This window comes from Vigna angularis, chromosome 3 (assembly GCF_016808095.1).
Source record: "Vigna angularis cultivar LongXiaoDou No.4 chromosome 3, ASM1680809v1, whole genome shotgun sequence".
Taxonomy (NCBI): domain Eukaryota; kingdom Viridiplantae; phylum Streptophyta; class Magnoliopsida; order Fabales; family Fabaceae; genus Vigna; species Vigna angularis.
The window spans coordinates 39760950-39780514 of NC_068972.1; the positions used below are offsets into that span (position 1 = coordinate 39760950).

A 19565-nucleotide genomic window follows, 5' to 3' on the forward strand; every position below is an offset into this window, starting at 1 on the left:
AGGCATGTCAATCATGTTTTATATTATGAGTAAGAATAAAGTACAGAGATAGAGAAACAATAACTAAATCATTTAGGAGAGTAGAACCACCAATATACCCTAGCAGAGCATGTGAGGCCCATTCAACTGCTGCAGACTAGAATTAGTTTTATGTAAATTAACCTTACAGATAAAATAACTATAAAAATAAGGTTGACTAGATTTTTTGTTAATTATTTTTCATAGTTGCTTGCCCTTGAAACACTACACACTACAGTTAAATAAATGGACTTCTTATTACCAAAGCTTAATAGTAAAATATAAACAAGGATTATTCACATATAAGCATTTCCGTAAGGAGAAACAAAAATGTTACTAGGGTTTAACAATCCTAACCATCCACAGGACGTTTATGCAGACAAAATTGCCAGGTAATGTATTTTCCTTGTAAGTACACCCGAAAGGAATATCATCAGAGCCTCTTGAGATGCTGAGTTTTTGAGCTGTAGTTCTCTTCAATATGTCGGGTAACAAGAGAGATTCCATAATGTGAGGCACTCGATGCAGCATAATAGGATGTTACGGTGAGTTGAGTGAACTTTGGAAGCACATATCCTAAAATTTCCACATGTATCCACATTACTAAAAGGTATTTAAAGCATATAGTATCATCGACACAATAAACTACAAGACTTAAAAGACCTCTAAGTGATTTTTCTTATGAAAGGTGTATGACATACCACATGGCAAGTAACATATTCTACTGTAAACATCAGTTCAATCTATAAGTAATATCGATAGTAGAGTCTGTATTTCATGCATCAATTACCAAATATTACATCTTAATGCTAAAGTAGTCAATTCAAGCAAATAAAAGCGCAATTGCAGCAAAGCTATGCCATTTAGGGACACCAACTACTGCAAAGCTCCACTAGATTCACCTATTTCGGTTGTCAAGTTTTTGCATGAATAGTCATATACCCTAAACACAGCACTACAACCACAATGCTTCCTCAAAATTGGAGTCTATTGTCTATTTCATTTCTTTTTAAACAAAAAACCCTTTTCTAATTTGCTCTTGGAGTCTATGAAGATGGCAAGACTTCTATTTTGCTCTTGCATATGCTAAAGGAAGTTTCTACTTTGTTCTCACTTAAACCTATTTTCCACCAACCCATTAATTTTTTTAATTTAAGGGGGTAACTCCTTTATACTCTTCAAACAGTCAGGTTCGCATGTATGGTCAATTGTTCATGACTGCAGGATGCAAGATGGTAAGGGCTGACTTGTAACGAACTAAATATACTGGACAGAAAAGCAAAATACTAGGGAAAACGCCAAGAACTGAAAGAAAAATCCCCAGTATTATAGTAAGCTTCAGTGAAATATACGTAAACCAGAACAAAAAAGAGAGGCTCGGACAGACCTTGGAGAAGAAGCTCTTTACACATCGCTACAGGAGTATTGTAAAATTCAAATCTCTCCCTCTCAAACCCACCTGACGCTACCCCTAATTTTGGCATAACAAAATGTTTAACCTCAGCCTAGCCATTTATTGAATCTCCGCTAGTAACCCCTTCTGCACTCCTCTGGTAAACCCTCCAAAATTCAGGCCTTATATCATTAACTCTCCTTCAGATTCATGGACCCTATCACTGCCCTCCTGTTGAAGAATTTCCTTGTCCTCAAGACAAAATGTGGGGAATTGACTAAGTGATCAACAGATTTCCCCTTCCATTTCACTAATCACTGGTGTACAGCCTCTCCATGCTTGAGGTTGTACATTCTCACTTTCGTCCCTAAAAGTTGTTACGATCACTAACTGTAGTCCCTAAGATTTATAAATTTAGAAATTAGTCCTTGAGATTCAAAACTGCAATATCTTTCATCCGACATCAGTTCACATCAGCATGAACGTGGAGCAATGCCTAACAAGTAAAATGCCCCATGTCCATGGTGAACCTTCAACCAATTTTTGTTTGTAATTTTCCAATGCTCATCAGGCTGCAGCCACTCCAACAAAAGTTTATATACTGCTATGGCAAGTGGAATGACGTGGATCAAAAGATATTAGCTTCAATGTTTTGATAAATTGTTCAATAGACCCCCTTTGCCTTAGGTTAAGAAACTCCTCAAAAGGATTTTCGAATTTCCTAATGTAACGAGCAATTAAAAGCTTTCTAGAATTTTCCCCATGTAACGATCTACTAAAAGCTCTCTTTTGAATCTTACTACAGGAAGACAATATCCTTGTTCCACACTCCAGCAGAGAAATACTACTCACTTTAATGGCCTCCGCTTTCCACATCTCTTCCCCATAAACCATCCAGTCCCTCACTTCTGACAACTTGAGCATCACTGACTAACTACCATCTCACTTACCTTTTTCTTTCTTCTAGAATATACCAGTGGATTGTTAACTCTTCCGTCTTTAGCTTGAGCAACTAATCCTGAATGTTCCCTCAGGTATTTTGGACTTCAAAATAAACTTCAACTCAGGCTATCCATCCAACACATCCAACAGGCTATGGGTTTCTAATGCATGTACAATACTCCTCCGTATGGTGTACATTGCATCCCAACTAAGAAGGAGCACAATCCTCCAAGTATTTAGAAGGATCCTGATGTTCTACTAAGAAACTATCAATAACGGTAACCTTAGCCTATACAACAGGGATAAAGAATTTCTCTTTGTTTGCCCAAGGCAATGCAGTCACCCATAATAGCAAATTTGCATGATCTGAATGAAAACTTTCCAGTATTTAGTTTTCAGTGGAATATACATACTTACCTAAACTTAATTCAACAAAAACAGTTTATAAGATGAAGATTTTACCCCACTTATATTATATATACTAAATTTTGGAATTATTTTAAGTTGATGTGAAACTTCGGTTTTTTTCCCAATCCAGATGATTATAGACGTAAAAGAAGATGTCTCTTTTGTTCTTTTGTTACTAAAACTAATGTCTTTGATATCATCAGTTACACCTTAAACTTGAACTGAGTCATTATCTTTTCATGCATTTTCAATAGTAGCTAGACGATATGTTATTTGTGACTCTTAAGGCTATTTTTTCCATTTCAGTCATCATAAATGCTTTTTATATTTGTTTGAATATTATTTCATACACTGGGAGTATATACTCCATGTTACTAGCACACATACCCAAGGCTGAGATTTACAAAACTGATTCAAGTAAACCAATTGGCAAAAGCAGAAACAAATGGGGGTATAACCTATCCGTTCATGTTTCCTTTTATGTTAAAGCCACTACCATCAAATAGTTGTCAAATATTTAGCTGTGACTCAGTAAGCCCTATTAAAAATATAAGTAACCAAATATAAGCCTAAGATGTAGGCATGTGCAGAAGTTACCTCCAAAAGCAGAACTTATGCCTGAGAATATCAACAATGGAGGAATCTGTGAACAAACCATAAAAGAAATAAGATAACTATAGTATAAAACAGAACTCTATGGTACATCAAAGCACCAAATATGCTCAGTATAAAAGGAAGGCGTTTGAAACCAACTTCTATGCTATGTTTATTCACGGCAGAAACAGAGCATAAAGCCAAGTAATTTCAATATGCAAAGCAAACTCAAAAGTCAATCAAGGCCTACATACCCCAACGACTAGTGGAAGCCACTTCGGTCCCTTCACAGCCTTTAGAAGATATGGCAAACCTACACCCAAAGATAATTAGCAATATCCTCAACAAGAAGGAAGATGAATTTTAATTTTAATCCATTAGCAGCACAAACGATTTAACATCATCTCTAAATATTATAATACAACAACAAAGCCTTATCCCCCAGCGTGAGGGCGGCTACATATGGATCCGACGACAGCATTTGGCTCCATCACAGACCAAAATTTCAAAGGTATTAAAATGTCCTACTATATTATAATTCTTAACTAAAAAACAAATACTTAAAACATTTTCTAAATTAAATGGCCTGAGATTAATACAGAAAAGAAATTACATATCAAATCTAATATAATCCCCAACGGTATACCACAAAGAAGAAAACAAATAAATAAGCTTACCTGTATTGAAACCATGAACTACACTAAGCATAGCACCAATCCCCAAGCCAGCCTATTTAACAGCAAGCACAAAGACAATAAGGAGCCAGAAAGAATACTAAAACAAAAGCACAGTCCGAACTCGAGCCCAAAATAAGTCAGTTCGAACTTTGAATCCTAAAAACAAAATTCGCAATGTTTCAACAACCTCGTCTGCATTACAGAATTAAAATCAATATATAATGATACGACAACCCCAAAGCGGATCCAATTGGGAAGGAAGGAACTTACGACAGCAGTGGCGTCGTGCAAGACGGGAGTGATGGTCCACTCGCCTCTTTCCTGATCGTAAAACAAAGACAGATTCGTAGAGTCAATTCATCGAACACCTTAAGCGCAGTTATAAACAAACACTTTGAGAAAAAGAAAGTGAGAAAAATACTAACGGAATTAGGGTTGAGAAGCGAGAGACAACGAGGGCATCGTGGGGAACCAAGGCCGGGGTTGAGAGTAGGATCGCGATCGAGATTTCCCCTCCTTAGTTTCTCTTCGTAGACCTCTCGAGTACCCATTCCTCTCTCTCTGCTGCTACGAAAGGGTTTAGAAAGATGAAGAAGAATATTGAATACTCTCGCAATTTACTTTATTTAAAATAAATTTGTGACATCTTTTTCATATCATTTTTGTTATGATTTGTTTATCTTCTACATAATTTCCTTTTTTATTCGTTTAGTGATAACGATTTATTTAAAGATCTCCAAATTCGAATATTTTTTTTCAGAACAAATTATATATTTTCTAAGTAGTGGTGATTTTTCGAAAATAGAAAATGGCGCGTTAGATATTGTAGAAGTAATTCCTTTAGGGAAAAAAAAGGATTTTTTTTCAAAATTAATACATTTTTTAAAATAAATTCTTCAATAAACCAACAACTACTTCCTGTTTAGATTTTCTGATTTTTTTTTTCTAAAGAAAACTTAAATTAAAATAACTATTTATAATAAAAATTATCTACAAAATAAATAAAAATTTATACAATAAAAATTAGAAGTTACTGTTAGACCAACCAACATACAAAATCTGGAACATATTATTACCTTATAATATTAAATTGTAAAAATAAATATTATTGTTACTTAGTTTGTACAAGATTATGGAACTATAGTAGAACTTGAATTTATAAAATAAAAAAATAAAAAAATATTCAGCGTAAATAATGAACTTTTAATTATTATTTTTTTTTTAATTTTGTCTGCGTAAAAGATATATATGAAACTTTATTAAAATACCTTATACTCAATAAAAATAATTAAAATTAAGTTCTTTAGTTTAATAAAAATATAAGGAAAATAAACGAGAAGTTTAATCATATGGATAGTCATATAGTGACTTTTCTTAAATAAATTTTTTATTTTTTCTTTATTTTAATTGAATTTCTATTTTTTTGAAAAATTAAAGTAATTAAATTATTACTAATAGTTTTATACTAAATCGTTAAGAAAAATATCAGTTGTCACTTGGTGGTTTTGTTGAATTTTTTTAAATATATTTTAATTATTTTTTTATTTATCTTTTAAATAAACAAAATACTATGTGTCAAACTAACATTATGTGTATAGTATGTATTATGTGTCATTTTCAAGCCACATGTTATTCTATTAGTCTTAGTTTGATATTTGTATTTTGATTTTGTCTTAATTTAATTTTTATATTTTTATTTTGTCCTTACTTTTAGGGGTTTGGTTTAAAGTAATCTTGCTTTTTAAAAAAGTTCAGTAGATCCCATATTTCGTTAAAAAATGTTCATTTCGGTCATTTTCGCTCACATCGTTAAAAACATAACGGTGCAAATGCCACGTCATCATCACCATCTCCACACAAACCCTAATTTCTCTCCAAGAAACCCTAGCCGCCGCACGATCCAGCATCGTCACCGCCATCCTCACCGGCAGTCGTCCTCTCCAACACATCACGCACTACCACCAAAGTGTTTTCTCCTTTCTATTGCACCTCCATCACTTTCACATCTCACCTTCGTTCTTGCACCACCACCCAACGCGATCTCTTGCTATGCCGCGACCACCAATCTTCACCATTTTCACTCTCGCACCAGCCAAATCGTCGTCGCGCTAGCAGCATTGCCATCCAATCTCCACCATAGAATTGTCCACCACTAACCACCAACCAAATCGACAGCTGCTGCAGATCGCGAATCACTACTCTTCTCCACCATTAATCGCGCCGCTGCTTGCCTCCACCTGCCACCACAATCAGACCTGCAAGCAAACCGTGGAGACTTAGGGTTTCTCGCGTTCTTGTCACATAGCTTTGGTGGTGGCGTGTGATGCGTTGGAGAGGACGACTGCTGGCGAGGATGACAGTAACGGTGCTGGATGGTGCGGCAGCTAGGGTTTATTGGAGAGAAATTAGGTTTTGTCTGGAGATGGTGATGATGATGTGGCAGGGATTTTTTTTTTTAAAATTAAAAAATCATTTAAGTCCACCTATTAACGTGTGCCACATGCTTATGAGATTATGAGATGCCACGGTGACATTTGCATAGTTATATTTTTAACAGCGTGAGCGAAAAGGACCAAATTGAACATTTTTTTTAACGAAATATGAGGTCTTACTGAACTTTTTTAAAAGGTAGGATTACTTTGAACCAAAACCCTAAAAGTAGGAACCAAATGATGTATTAAATCTTATTTTGTCTCAATTCAGTCCTAATATTTTTAAAAACTAAACAATTGTCCTTCCCCAAATTTAAACAAAATTTAATTATATTCTTTAAAAATACTTATAAGAATTAAAAAAAACAATGAACAAATTAATAACATGGAATTTCATTTTCTTAAAATAAAAAATTAAAGAAAATTTCGTGAAAAATTTAATTAATGTGGAAGATCAAGAAAGAATGAACTACCTTTAGTTATTGTTTCAATGAAAATTTTCTCTAAATTTGTATTTTAAAAAAGTTAAATTTCACATCAATGACATAAAAATTCATTTTCACATCAATAATTTATTCACTAAGTCACTCCACCCCAGCATATCATGTTAATGTTTTTTTCTAAACATAATTAACATTTATATAACTAACTAAATATAAATATAAATAAACTTAATCTTAATCTTGTTAAAAATATTTGCAAAGGTTTATATACAAATTAAATTTTGTTTGAATTTAGAGAGGAACAAAATTGTTTAATTTTTTAAAGAAAAAAATAGAACTAGATTAAAATAAAATAAAAATACACAGACCAAATTGAGACAAAATAGAAATACAAGGACCAAATTAACATTAATGCAATGACAAGGGGCATAACAATGGCATGTGGCATTGTCAGTGCTACGTCACACTGTCATTTCCATGTGGCACAATGTTGTGTGACAATTTTTTTAAATTTATAAAAAGTAAAAATAAAAATAATTTAAAAGATATTTAAAAAAAAAACTAACACATGACATTCTCTTTAACCTTGTTAGTACAAAACTAGAGGCAAGACCTTAATCACTTTAATTTTTCAAAAATTGAGACCCAATTGAGACAAAAAAAAAATAAGGGAGAAACCTATTTAAGAAAAACAACAAACAAATAAGATTATATGTATAATTAACCTAAATGAAATAATAGAGAAAAATAAAGAGCGGATTGTATAATATGAGAAAGTTAAAAGGCACCAACTATTTCAACATGATATTCTAAAAAAAATTATGTAACTAATTTAAACCATTCAATATTTAGTCATTAAACTCTTACATAAGTTAATCAATGTTCATTTGCTTGGAATTTAGGTATAGAAATGTGGTTTCTGAATTTGACTTTGCATCAAGTTTGTGAACATAACTAGTTGAATGATTTGTCCTTATGCGAGATTTTTTTTTAATAATTGTTTTCATTTTTGTATATAAAAATAATATATTAATAAAATTACTATGTAATGAGATATGATAAAACTCGTTTGGTCAAGTTTCTTCAATTGAGTTCTTTTAAATCAAGTTCTTTAGGTCAATTTTTTTCAGTCTAAACTTCCACAAGTTGACCTTTTTGAAGCCAACTTCAAATAAGTTGAGCTCTTCAAATCGACTTCCTCTAGGTGGAGCTCCTACAAACATACTTCCTTCAGGACGAAGTCTTTAGATTGAGCTTTTACGGGTTGAGCTCCTACAAGATGATTTATTAAATGGGTGAGTATTTATATTTTAAAAGAAGTGAACTGTCAAATCAGCACATATGCAAATGATCGAAAAATCCATGGTTTTGGACAAGTGTCAATCAATTACAATGGATATTTTAGAATAAGTTGATCTCTCCAAGATGACTCGTCGTCTAACAACTCAGTCTGACCCCAAGCGATCCAAGTGTCACTAAATTACAATGAGTATTTTGGAACAAGCTGATTTATCCAAGATGACTCATCCTCTAACAACTCGGCCTCACCTTCAGATGACCCATTCTCATCGTCTAACAACTCAGTTATACTCCCAAACGACCCATCGTCTAACAACTTAATTACATCCTTAAACAATTCATGTCTAACAATTCAGTTACACTCTCAAGCGACTCATCGTCTAACAACTCAATTACACCTAAGACGATCCATCCACACCTTTAAAAACTCAATTACACTACAAATGATCTATCATCTAACAACTTAGTTACACCCCTTGATACTCATTGTATAACAATTCAGTTACACCTCCGTATGATTCTGTTACTATGGGTTCATAGCCGACCGAACGGTAAAGGTGCAAAAGAGCCTCTAAGTTATTTTGGGCTCATGGTCGACCGATGATACCTCTCAGGCCCATAAACCGAGCGAATAAATAGTTAACTGATCGGTAAAAACAATCGTTAAGGTAATCAATAATAATAACTGCCCGTTGATGGGGAGTTAATGAAAATAATTGTCATTTATTGACAATTAATAGGAATAATGTCATTTATTGGTGATTAATGAGTCAGACCTAATGGTAAGCTCATCATAATTTATAATTTATAAATATTTGTCTGAGGGAAGAGGTAACTTTGAACTCTGATAACTAATCTTGATTACAAGATTATTACAGAAAGTCACTGACTGGAGCGTCGGAGTGTCTTTTACAGACACTCTCCCCCACAACTTGGAAAAGAAGAAGAGAGAAGACAGCGCAACTGAATAATGAAGCGAACAACTTTGAATGTTTTACATTAGAAATCTAAATCCTGCCGAAACAAATTCATTATCTAATTACTCAATTACACTCTAAACAACTTATCATTTAACAACTCAACTACATTCATGAACACCCATCATCTAACAACTCAATTATAACTTTGCGTCTATATCGAACTCTCTTACTCTTACTCTAACACAGAAGTGATGTGTTTGGATCAATAAAATGAATGCAATAATGAATGCAATGGACATAGTTACTGTCAAATCAATATTGATTAAAAGAGATTTATTTGGAATAGTTGTCAAGCATGTACAATTATTTTCATCAACGATTTGTTTTCTCATATTAATATATTGATGCAGCTAGTTGATTTGATATTTGGTAGTCTTTGACAACTTTTTTTTAATTTATTTTCAACAAATAAAAGAGTAACTAATATGGTCCCGCCACATTTGTCCTCTTCATATTTTAAAAGAATTATTTCCCTTAATTATATTTGAAAAGAGAGTGTTAAGAGAATAATTTATTTTATAAAAAATGTAAATATTTTACGATAAAATATATCATTTAAATAACGTTCTTAAACAAAATTAAAATGTTAAAATAGAAAAAATGTATTAAAATTAATAATTTAAAGTTGCTCATATTTTTAAATTTATGTTTTTATTCTTTTTCAATTCAAATTTAATGGAACATCATTTATATGATTAAGGTTGAAATATTTCTAACATAGTTTTGTTTATCAATTTTAACATTGTTTTTTTATGAAATATAGTCTAATTTTTTTAATCTCAAGGTTGATTATTTTTTGTCAACATTTAAACATTAATTACAATTATTATTATTTTTCAATGTCAATTAAGAAAATCATTGAATTGACATCAATTAAACGGTTTTTTATTAACAATAAAAACTATTTATATAAATATATATAAAGAGTATATTGTATTTATATATATATATATATATATATATATATATATATATATATATATATATAGATATATCGTAGAAAGGTTTTAAACAAAGATGATGATAAATATATGAAAAAGAACTTGGATCCACATATTTTTTTGGTAATACAAAACCCTTCAATAATGTAAAACATAAACGTCGTACTCCACAACAGCTTCCCACATGCTCATAGAATGCGTCTTGGCCTGCGCATACCCGCGGGCAAACCGGAACAGCCCGCTGCCGCCCACCACCGGCATCTCCCTCACGGCTGATTCCACCGTGTTCCGCCCCAAAACGGCCAGGCTGCTCCCGTTGTACTTCCCCTGCGTGAATGCGAAGTTCATGGCCATCAGAAACCCCAGTTCAGTTGTCGACGCCGACGCGTAGATCCCCTGCGCCCTCCCGACCACTGTGGAGTCAGCATCTGGGAGCTCCGTTAGCGGATCGTCCATCATCACCACCGCGCCGAACAACGTCGAGGACTTGTCTGTGGTGGGTGCCGCCGCGACCCGCACCGCGGTCTGGTTGCGGCCGCCGACAACGTCGTGGAAGAAGAAGTGGAGGTGGCTGAGCTTCTGCTGCTGGTGGAGGCCTAAGGAGGAAGGAGGAATGCTTTGCACGAAACGGTGCGTTTTAGCGACGGTGACGGACGAGAAAAAGAAGAAGAAGAAGAGGAGAGAAGTGGTAACCAATGGAATTATCACCATTGTTTTGTGAGAGTTGTTTGAAGAAGAAAACTCTAAAGTGAGGAATGATTAAGCACTTCTTATATATGCACATAATTATCATTTTTATAATAATAAATAATAAAATAAAGTCTCTTTGGAAAATATTATATAGTAAAGAATAAGCACTTCTCACACCATCACTCTTACAAAAACTTAAAAATAGTATACGATAATTATTCTCCATATTACAATTGTCATAACTAATATTTTCAGACACAGTAAAAATTTAGTTTGCTCATTTATTTTTCTAAAATTTAAAATCATCACTTTTTTATTATTAGTATCGTAAGATATTAACTAATTAGTTATGTGTTCAATAAATATTACTGCTTTAATATAATATCGATGTGCGTTAACTTAAAAAATCTTAAATTTTGTAAAAGAAAGGCTATTAATTCATCTCGAAGTAAATATTAAAATTAAAACAAATATTAAAACATTTGGAGGGAAAAAAAATCGAAATATAAACTTTTCTGAATTAAAACAAAAAGTCTATATATTTTGTAAGCACTGAAAAAGAGTTATTTTAAATTTTATAGGAATAAGAAAAAGGAAAAATTTTCTTTGATAGAAAACAAAAGCAAAGTCATTAACTTTACAAACTACAAACATGTTTAAGACAGTAAACTCAATATTAGCTTAATTTTTAAAAATAAAACTTGGTTTAAAATTAAATCGGATTCTTAAATATCATAACATGGTGACGAGATAATCAAACAAAAATATTACAGTAATTATGGCATTTCTTACACAATAAAGGACGAATCGGTATATATAAATATAAATATTATAGAATTAATCTTTAAAGTAAAGTTTTTTTTTTAAATGTATTTTCATTTTATAAGTATTTAATCAATAGATTGATTTGAAAATTTAGACACCTTTCATCATCTAGAACTAATGAATCTAGTTGAAATATTGAAATTATTGGTTCTTATTTCATACAAAACTATGTAACAATTAAATATCCAATATGTTCCTCTTTTTTTTCTTCCAAATAAATACCTTGATTTGGCTTAGGGTTAAGTAGATCAGACACCCTTGATTTTGAATTTATCTACTACAACTTTTTTTTTATTCTTAAAGTGTTAGTTTAAGAATATCTAGTAACTTCTATTAAGCAAGTTTAACTTTTTAATTATTAAATAATTTCTTTAATACTTCCTGTCGTGTACCACGTTTTATTATTATTATTATTTATTGAAAAGGTTACCACGCACTTCAAGGCATTAATTATAAAAACAAATACTAAATCTCTGTACCAAAAGATTAAAAACCACTAACTCTTATTTACAAATAGTGACCAGGAACAGTAGATATCAATAATAAGTAAACAACAAATAAAGTGTACAATATTTTATCAATTTTATCGATTAACTTGTGTTATAATGTACTCTCATATCAATTAAACAATTTAAATTTGTTCTTTTCTTCAACCCAAGTGCGTTTGTCTTCAATCAATCTATAAAATCACAAAAATTATAAATATATAAAAACTAAGAATCAATCAATAAAGTGAAACCAAACCACTATCATTGTTTAACAGAGCTATAATGGCACATATCACCATATTTTATATATATCAAAAGAGACTGCACTAACAAGGGTTTGCTTGAGATTATATTTACTTACTTTTGCAACTTTAATTCTTGTTTTATATTCATGAGAGTTTGTACACTCATTTTGTTTAAAACTAGAGGAACAATTTCAAATAGTCTTGATAACACCATATTAGCAACTTCCTAACTCATGCACATAATTTATTGTTGTTTTTTTTCTTTATAAAAGTGTGTATATTCCTTTTGTTTAAAATTGGAGGAACAATTTAAAAGTTGTTTGAAATCATCATATTAGTAACTTTCCTGTTAGACATAACAGAGTTATCTCTCATCTACACAAGTCACATTGCTCCTAGGTGATAATGAAATTCAGAGGTTGTTGTAATATATGAAAAAAGTTTTATCATGACACTTTAAAAAATGTTAAGGTATTTTTAGGACGAGATAAAAGTTTTTACTCGTAATTTTGTGTGTTGGTGATGAATAATTTTGTGAATGTCAAATAAGTTACTCAAATCATCTCAAAATTTGTGTACGGATATATTACTCAAGTCACATAGTAGATTTTACACAAATAGACAAAAGTTTAATTTTCAAAATTTTGTCAATTAATAAAACTATGTTTTTATTTGCCAATTAAGCTACCTAATGTGGATTAATAAATATAAGTCTATATGGCAAAATGAAAGAAGCTTAAAAGAAGTATCATTAAACTACTCCAATACTAAACACATATTTTAATAGGATTTTTTTTACCTTAATTATATTTGAAAAGAGAATGCGAAGAGAAAATTTTCTTTTATAAGAAAAATAAAATATTTTACGATAAAATATATCATTTAAATAATGTTCTTAAACAAAATTAAAATCTTAAAATTAAAAAAAATGTATTTAAAAATTAATAATTTAAAGTTTTTCATATTTTTAATTTTATGTTTTTATTCCTTTTTCAATTCAAAGTTAATGGAACGTTATTTATATGATTAAGATTGAAATATTTCTAAGTTAGTTTTGTTTATAAATTTTAACATTGTTTTATGTGAAATTTATGGGCGATATAGTATGTCTGCGCATATTATAACGTAACAGAAATTTACGTCACAATAGCTCGAAAGTTTCTGTAATCAATCATAATATGCACAGTTTATTATGACAAATTTTTATTTGTCCGTTATAATATGACAATGTATTATTATGACGTAGATATTTTTATCAGTCATTCACCTATCATAATAAATGGTTTTCAGGATCAAGGTATTATGACGTACATTGTTTAGTATTATTATGATGCGTAAACATTTAAATACAATTATTATTATTTTTCAATGTCAATTAAGAAATCTTCCAATTGACATTATTCAGAAAGTTAATAAAGAGACTACCCAAGGGATGCTTGAGATTATATTTTACTTATGTTTCCAATGTTGTTGTAACTTTAAATGTTGTCTTCATCTTTTTGAAAGTTTATACACTCCTTTTGTTTAAAACTGTAAGACCCATGAAAAATATTTACCTTAATAGTAACATTTTATTACTAGATTTCTTTGTGAATGGAAAATATAATAAGTTTATGTAAAAAATAAAATGTGTAAAGCTAAATAAGAAATTTTGGTAGCTTAATTGGTAGAAAATTGTGGTGATTTCAAGAACATGGCTTCAAACTCTCTTCTACCTTTTTCTAAAAAAAAAATTTAAAATATTGATAGTGGATAAAGCACTCAGATTTTAAGGCATTATTGGGGGAGCCAATATGTCAAGTGGTGATTAAAATATTAATATAATAAATAATATTAAAATAATAAAGAATATTAAAAAAATTGTTGAATAGTAAAATTTTTGAACTATAAATAGCCATGAGAGGAGAGGCTATTCTGCACAAAGAGAGGAAGAATCAAGTGAGAAATAGAGAAGAAAGAGTTAGGAAGAAATTTTTAGTTGCAAGAAGAGTAGAGGCTCTGGAGGGTTTTCGGAGAAACAAATTTTGAGCAAGAGATTGAGTCTGGAATAGAGGTAGGGGAGCTAACCTTTCTAAGCTTTTATATTATGATTTAGTATTGTTTTATTACTATTTATGTCTTGAAATTCTGTGTGAATACTGTTAATGAAAAACATATGTGCTTGTTATATATCTATCTATATTGAATTTCTGTGTTAATATTATATGTTGTTCTTTTGAATATGTAAATAAGAAATTTGTTAAAACTAGTTGATGAACACTTTGGCTAAGGAAAGACTTGGTATTTAAGTTGTCCATTGTGACGCACCTCTCTTTCCTGGAAGTCTACTCGACAAGTTCTTAACTTAAATCTTGTTGAACAGATTATGTACTGTTAAATTATTGTGCAATATATCTTGTTGGAATGAAAATTTCTGATGAATTTATGTTACTTTGGTAGATATGGAATTATGAATTATAATTGTGATGGTAGGATAGAGGAATCTTAAAAATCGGAGTTGGTACATCCCTGATCATAGAGCAGCCCTGGTCAAATCCAATAAGTTGTGACTAGTCATATGTACTGGCGTCTATGGTGAGTTTGATTCGTCAAACATTTGATTCTTCTCCGGTGACCATTTATGGTGATATTTTAGTATTGTTAATTTATTTTGTGATATATTCATTTTGTATGATTTCTGTGATGATTGTTTTTTATTATATTGGTTTTGAATTTATGCATCTGAACATGATATGAGTATTATGGGAAGATTTTTTAATGGTATAATATGAGTTGAGGAATATGAGCATGGTATGAGTCTCGTGGAGAGATTCTGTAATGATATGGTATTTGTGTATATGTTGATGTTGAGGGTCCTGTTGTTGGAGGTTATCCTGATACTCTAATAATCATCCAGTCTCAAGTAAAGAAGGATGAATTATGTGGTGAGAGGGGCAGGAGGTCCTGGTCTATGTGCCGGTTTTGGACATAGTGTTGAGGACTAACCTTGTGAATGGTATGGAGTATTTTGAAAGTGTATTTGTAAGAAGAAGTAGAAGTCATCACAAGTGCATAACCTCCCGTGACCGCTCATCAACGTATCATCCGAATGAGTGTTTATTGGGTATTGTAGTGTCTATTGGGTATTGTGGAACGAGTGTCTATTGAGTATTGTGGGATGAGTGTTTATTGGGTATTGTGGGATGAGTGTTTATTGGGTATTGTGGGATGAGTGTCTATTAGGAATTGTGGTATGATGGGATTAGTATCTATGGTGTGATTGTGGTATGATGGTATGAGGGTGTCTGACATAATTATTATATGATGTTTGTATCAAAGTAATTATGCATGTTTTATAAATGATTTGTTGCATGTTAGCTCACCCTAGTTGTTTGTGTTTGTGTATGTGCAATGATCGTATAATTCGTTATACGGGAGCAGATGAAGGAATGTCGTCTGATCCAGTGTCAATGAAGAAAGAGATAGAAGAATAAATTAGAAGAATTCGAGTTATATTTATGAGTTTGTAGTTGAAATCTTATATATATATATATATATCAACTATGAATTTTCAAGTGTGAGATTATGGGATGTTATAAAATATGAATACTTCAATGTTGCTTAGCAACTTCCAATGAGACATAATGAAGTTATCTCTTATGCATATAATTTACTATTGTCTTTTGTCTTCTGTCCAAAGTGTATATACTCTTTTTGTTTAAAATTGGAGGGACAATTTAAAAGTTGATTGATATAACCATATTAATAGTTTCCCAGTGAGACATGATGGAGTTATCTCTCATGTACACAAGTCACATTGCTCTTAGGTGGATAAAGAAATTTTGGAAATTATTATAAAATATGTAAGATTGTGACGAAAAGTTTTATCATGACACTTTAAAAAATATTAAGGTATGTTTCGGATGAGATAAAAGTTTTACTAACAATTTTGTGTGATGAATAATTGTGTAAATGTCAAGTAGGGTTACTCAAATTATCTCGATGTTTGTGTACGATATATTGAATTTTTGAAGTAGGAAAAGGAGACGATATTAAAACACATGAAATTTCACACAAATAGACAATAGTCTAATTTTAAAAACTTTATTGATATAAATAAAACTTTGTTGATAATAAATAAAGCTATGTTTTTATTTGCCTCTGGATCAATAAATATAAGTTTATATGAGAAAATGAAAAAAAGCTTAAAATAAATTTTATTAGACTACTTAAGTACTAAAACACAATACACTTTTATGAAGAGTAAATATTTTTAAAGCTTATACAAAGTTTACATGAAAAAAAAAATATAATAGACATTATTTAATAAATAGATGATAAAAATAACATGAAGATCATACGACAATAACAAATTGAGTATACACAATGATTAACAAATTACAATATTGTTTATTCTTTATGAAGGTTGACTCACGTAGTCCTAGGGGTGACAAAGTAGGTTATAATCCATGAATTTGCTTGGCAACCCACCAAAAATTGGCTAGTTGGTTGGAATTCTTAACTTACAAGTTTGGTTTGACTTGTTCGTCTAACTCGCTAAATTGATGGACCAAAGGCGAGTCAGGATGGGTTGACACGTTTTTTTAAATTAAAAATTAAAAGATTAAAATTGTCACATTATATTACTTAAAGATGCAAGCATGCAATAATATTGTAATTTAAGTTATTAACACTTACAAGTTAAATTTCAATAACTTATTATAATGAAGTAAATATACATATAAACAATTTCTTTAAACAAATAATGATAGGTTTGCCCACCCATTGGCAAGATAGGTCAAAATTTTCAACTCATTTTAGTATAGTGAACTAGCCAAGCTCGTCTCATTTTTTTGGGTGAGTGGCGGGATGGACCAAAACGAGGTTGACTAATCTGTTTTGCCATTTTTACACGTATGGAAGTTGATTATAACACTAGAAACCAAATTTTTGAGTTTGAATGCTTACTTCAACTTGTGGAGTTTTAAATATGTCCAATATTAACTATGTTGAGTTTTATATAATAAAGATATATAGCATATCCATGCTTAAAAATTATTTAATATAAGACCAATTAAGCAAACACACAACCTCCAAATGCTCCTTTGTAAGACACATATAAATATAAATATAAGTAATTCTATACATACATGAATAATGACTTACCTACAATTTTATGTGCATAACATGAAAAAGTTGAAAAACTTGTAAGTTCTAAAAGTAAGATTTTCTACTTCATGACTTAACAGCGTAAATGTCATTTTGTAAATCATAATCATTTATTATGTTAAATTAGAATACAATAAGGTTGAAAATTTTCAAAGAAAGTAAAGTTGTTATAGTCAACTTGTGAAAATAATGCGACAAGGTATTAAATATATTTAATGAATTTAGATAAACACACTAGAAATGAACATGCTATATTAGTGAAGTTTTAACAAAACTAAATAGGCAACTTTCCACTGATGAAATATTGATTAAAGGAATCAACTTTTTTTAAAAACAACTTTATCCTTTAACTTAATGTTTAATTGAATTATAATACAGTGTTGATCAGTGTTCAAAAAGAGGTCAATGATAAAAACATAATCCTATTTGATCTTTGTCAATATAGGACTCAAAGTCCATTACACAAAAACTAAAGAGTGTTCCTTCTAAATTGAAAAAAATTCTATATTTCAAATTTCTTATATTAATCTCAGTGTGTAAGACTTAACTTGAATTATATTATCTATACTGGGGAACCATAATGAAACCTACAAAGGCATAAGTTGAAAATCATTTTACCAAGTTTCACAACAATAACTTTATTTAATAGCTTGGTTTTTTTCTACTAGTGTGAGGTTGCTAGATGATTGCGATTGATAAGATAAAAAAAGGAGTAAGCCAAAAGAGAAAGAAAAAAAAAGTAATGAACACTAAGATATGAATAGCGATTTGATCTTTTGATCATCCATTTATGAATACCATATTGAAGTTTCAACCTTATTGGAATGTCTATTGTTAAATCAAGTGCTTACCACTAGGTCAAAAATTATAACTATTAGTCAGGGTGCAATTCTTTCTACTTAAGAGTGTACAACAAAAACATCATGATTCAACCCACTTGGCCTCGTCATAAGACAATTGATGCTATTTGCAATAATCTCTCTCTCAACCATTGTTCCACTAGGAATCTCACTATTTGATTATGAGTTCTAATACCAATGATTGGATCAAACATGTACCATTAAGCCAAAATTCTTATATATGAAATTATATTAACATCCGATAAAAAAGGTTAAATGAACAATTTAAGATAGAAGTAAAAAAAAACTTATGATGATAAAAGAAAATATAAATTGTCTGAAACATTTCTCTTGCATAAGTAATGTTAAACGATTTATATAATTTTTAAAATTTTATTCTCATATATTAAGTTTTTAATAAAGAATAACATAATATACTCATATATTACTAGACGAGATAAATGAATAAATAAAAATAATTTTATAAAGATAAATAAGTTAAAAATAGTCTTTAAAATTAGTAAAGAAAAATTAAACATAAATAAATTAAGATAAACTAATATCAAAGTAACAAAAAATATTACATTACTAATTAATTTCATATACCAGCCATCTAAGTGAAATAATCACCTTTCTTTAATACTATCTCCAAAAATGACATTCTCTATATATATTTGGTTTAAATGTTGAATTGAATTTTTAATGAGATTTATAATACTAATCTCAATCATATATATGATGAATATTATCTATCCACTCATTGTGTACAAATGGTTAAATGGTTGTGTAAGATATGAAATTTGAGCATAACAATTTTTAGTTGTAGTGTACATTGCACATAAAATAAGAATTTTATTTTATTATGTAATTAAATCAAACTAATTATTATAATATGACATATGTAATTATCAGGCTTACACAAAATTAAGAACATAAGTTATCTCCCTAAAAGATATATATTCCTTTCTCCTAGTAGACAACCCTGGAGTTATTTAAAACATTATCATCATTGAGCCATTTAAAAACATTATCATCATTGTTCAAAATATCTAAACACTATACATTTAATGATAAAAAACTTACCTAATTTTTTAAAAACCATTATTATAATCTTAATATAATTTTTTTTTCACTCACCTAACTTCATTTTAGCCCCCATACCATAAAAAACCTAATGATTTAATATGAACATTTATTAACTAC

The 19565-nt window shown here is 30.3% G+C and overlaps 2 protein-coding genes across 2 annotated transcripts; both read right to left on the reverse strand.

Annotated features, from left to right (window-relative positions):
• Positions 1-256: 256 nt before the first annotated feature.
• On the reverse strand, positions 257-4663 carry LOC108324223 (uncharacterized). Its single transcript, XM_017557094.2, has 6 exons — positions 4458-4663; positions 4303-4353; positions 4033-4084; positions 3610-3668; positions 3359-3404; positions 257-594 (listed from the first exon to the last, which is right to left on the reverse strand). Exons 1-6 carry the CDS (start codon positions 4581-4583, stop codon positions 452-454), a joined length of 477 nt encoding a protein of 158 aa, XP_017412583.1. The 5' UTR covers positions 4584-4663; the 3' UTR covers positions 257-451.
• Positions 4664-10191: 5528 nt separating this feature from the next.
• On the reverse strand, positions 10192-10879 carry LOC108325568 (dirigent protein 22). The gene has a single exon (XM_017558665.2). The coding sequence runs from the start codon at positions 10836-10838 to the stop codon at positions 10266-10268; it is 573 nt and encodes a 190-aa protein (XP_017414154.1). The 5' UTR covers positions 10839-10879; the 3' UTR covers positions 10192-10265.
• Between the last annotated feature and the right edge of the window lie 8686 nt (positions 10880-19565).

Excerpts from the sequence above, each read along its gene's own strand:
- LOC108325568 (XM_017558665.2), bottom strand. The coding sequence starts at position 10,838 with ATGGTGATAATTCCATTGGTTACCACTTCTCTCCTCTTCTTCTTCTTC.
- LOC108324223 (XM_017557094.2), bottom strand. The coding sequence starts at position 4,583 with ATGGGTACTCGAGAGGTCTACGAAGAGAAACTAAGGAGGGGAAATCTC. Across the intron at positions 3,669-4,032 it reads AGTTCATGGTTTCAATACAG|GTTTGCCATATCTTCTAAAG; the intron begins GTAAGCTTATTT and ends CTTTGGGTGTAG. Across the intron at positions 595-3,358 it reads CATAAGTTCTGCTTTTGGAG|GATATGTGCTTCCAAAGTTC; the intron begins GTAACTTCTGCA and ends TGGAAATTTTAG.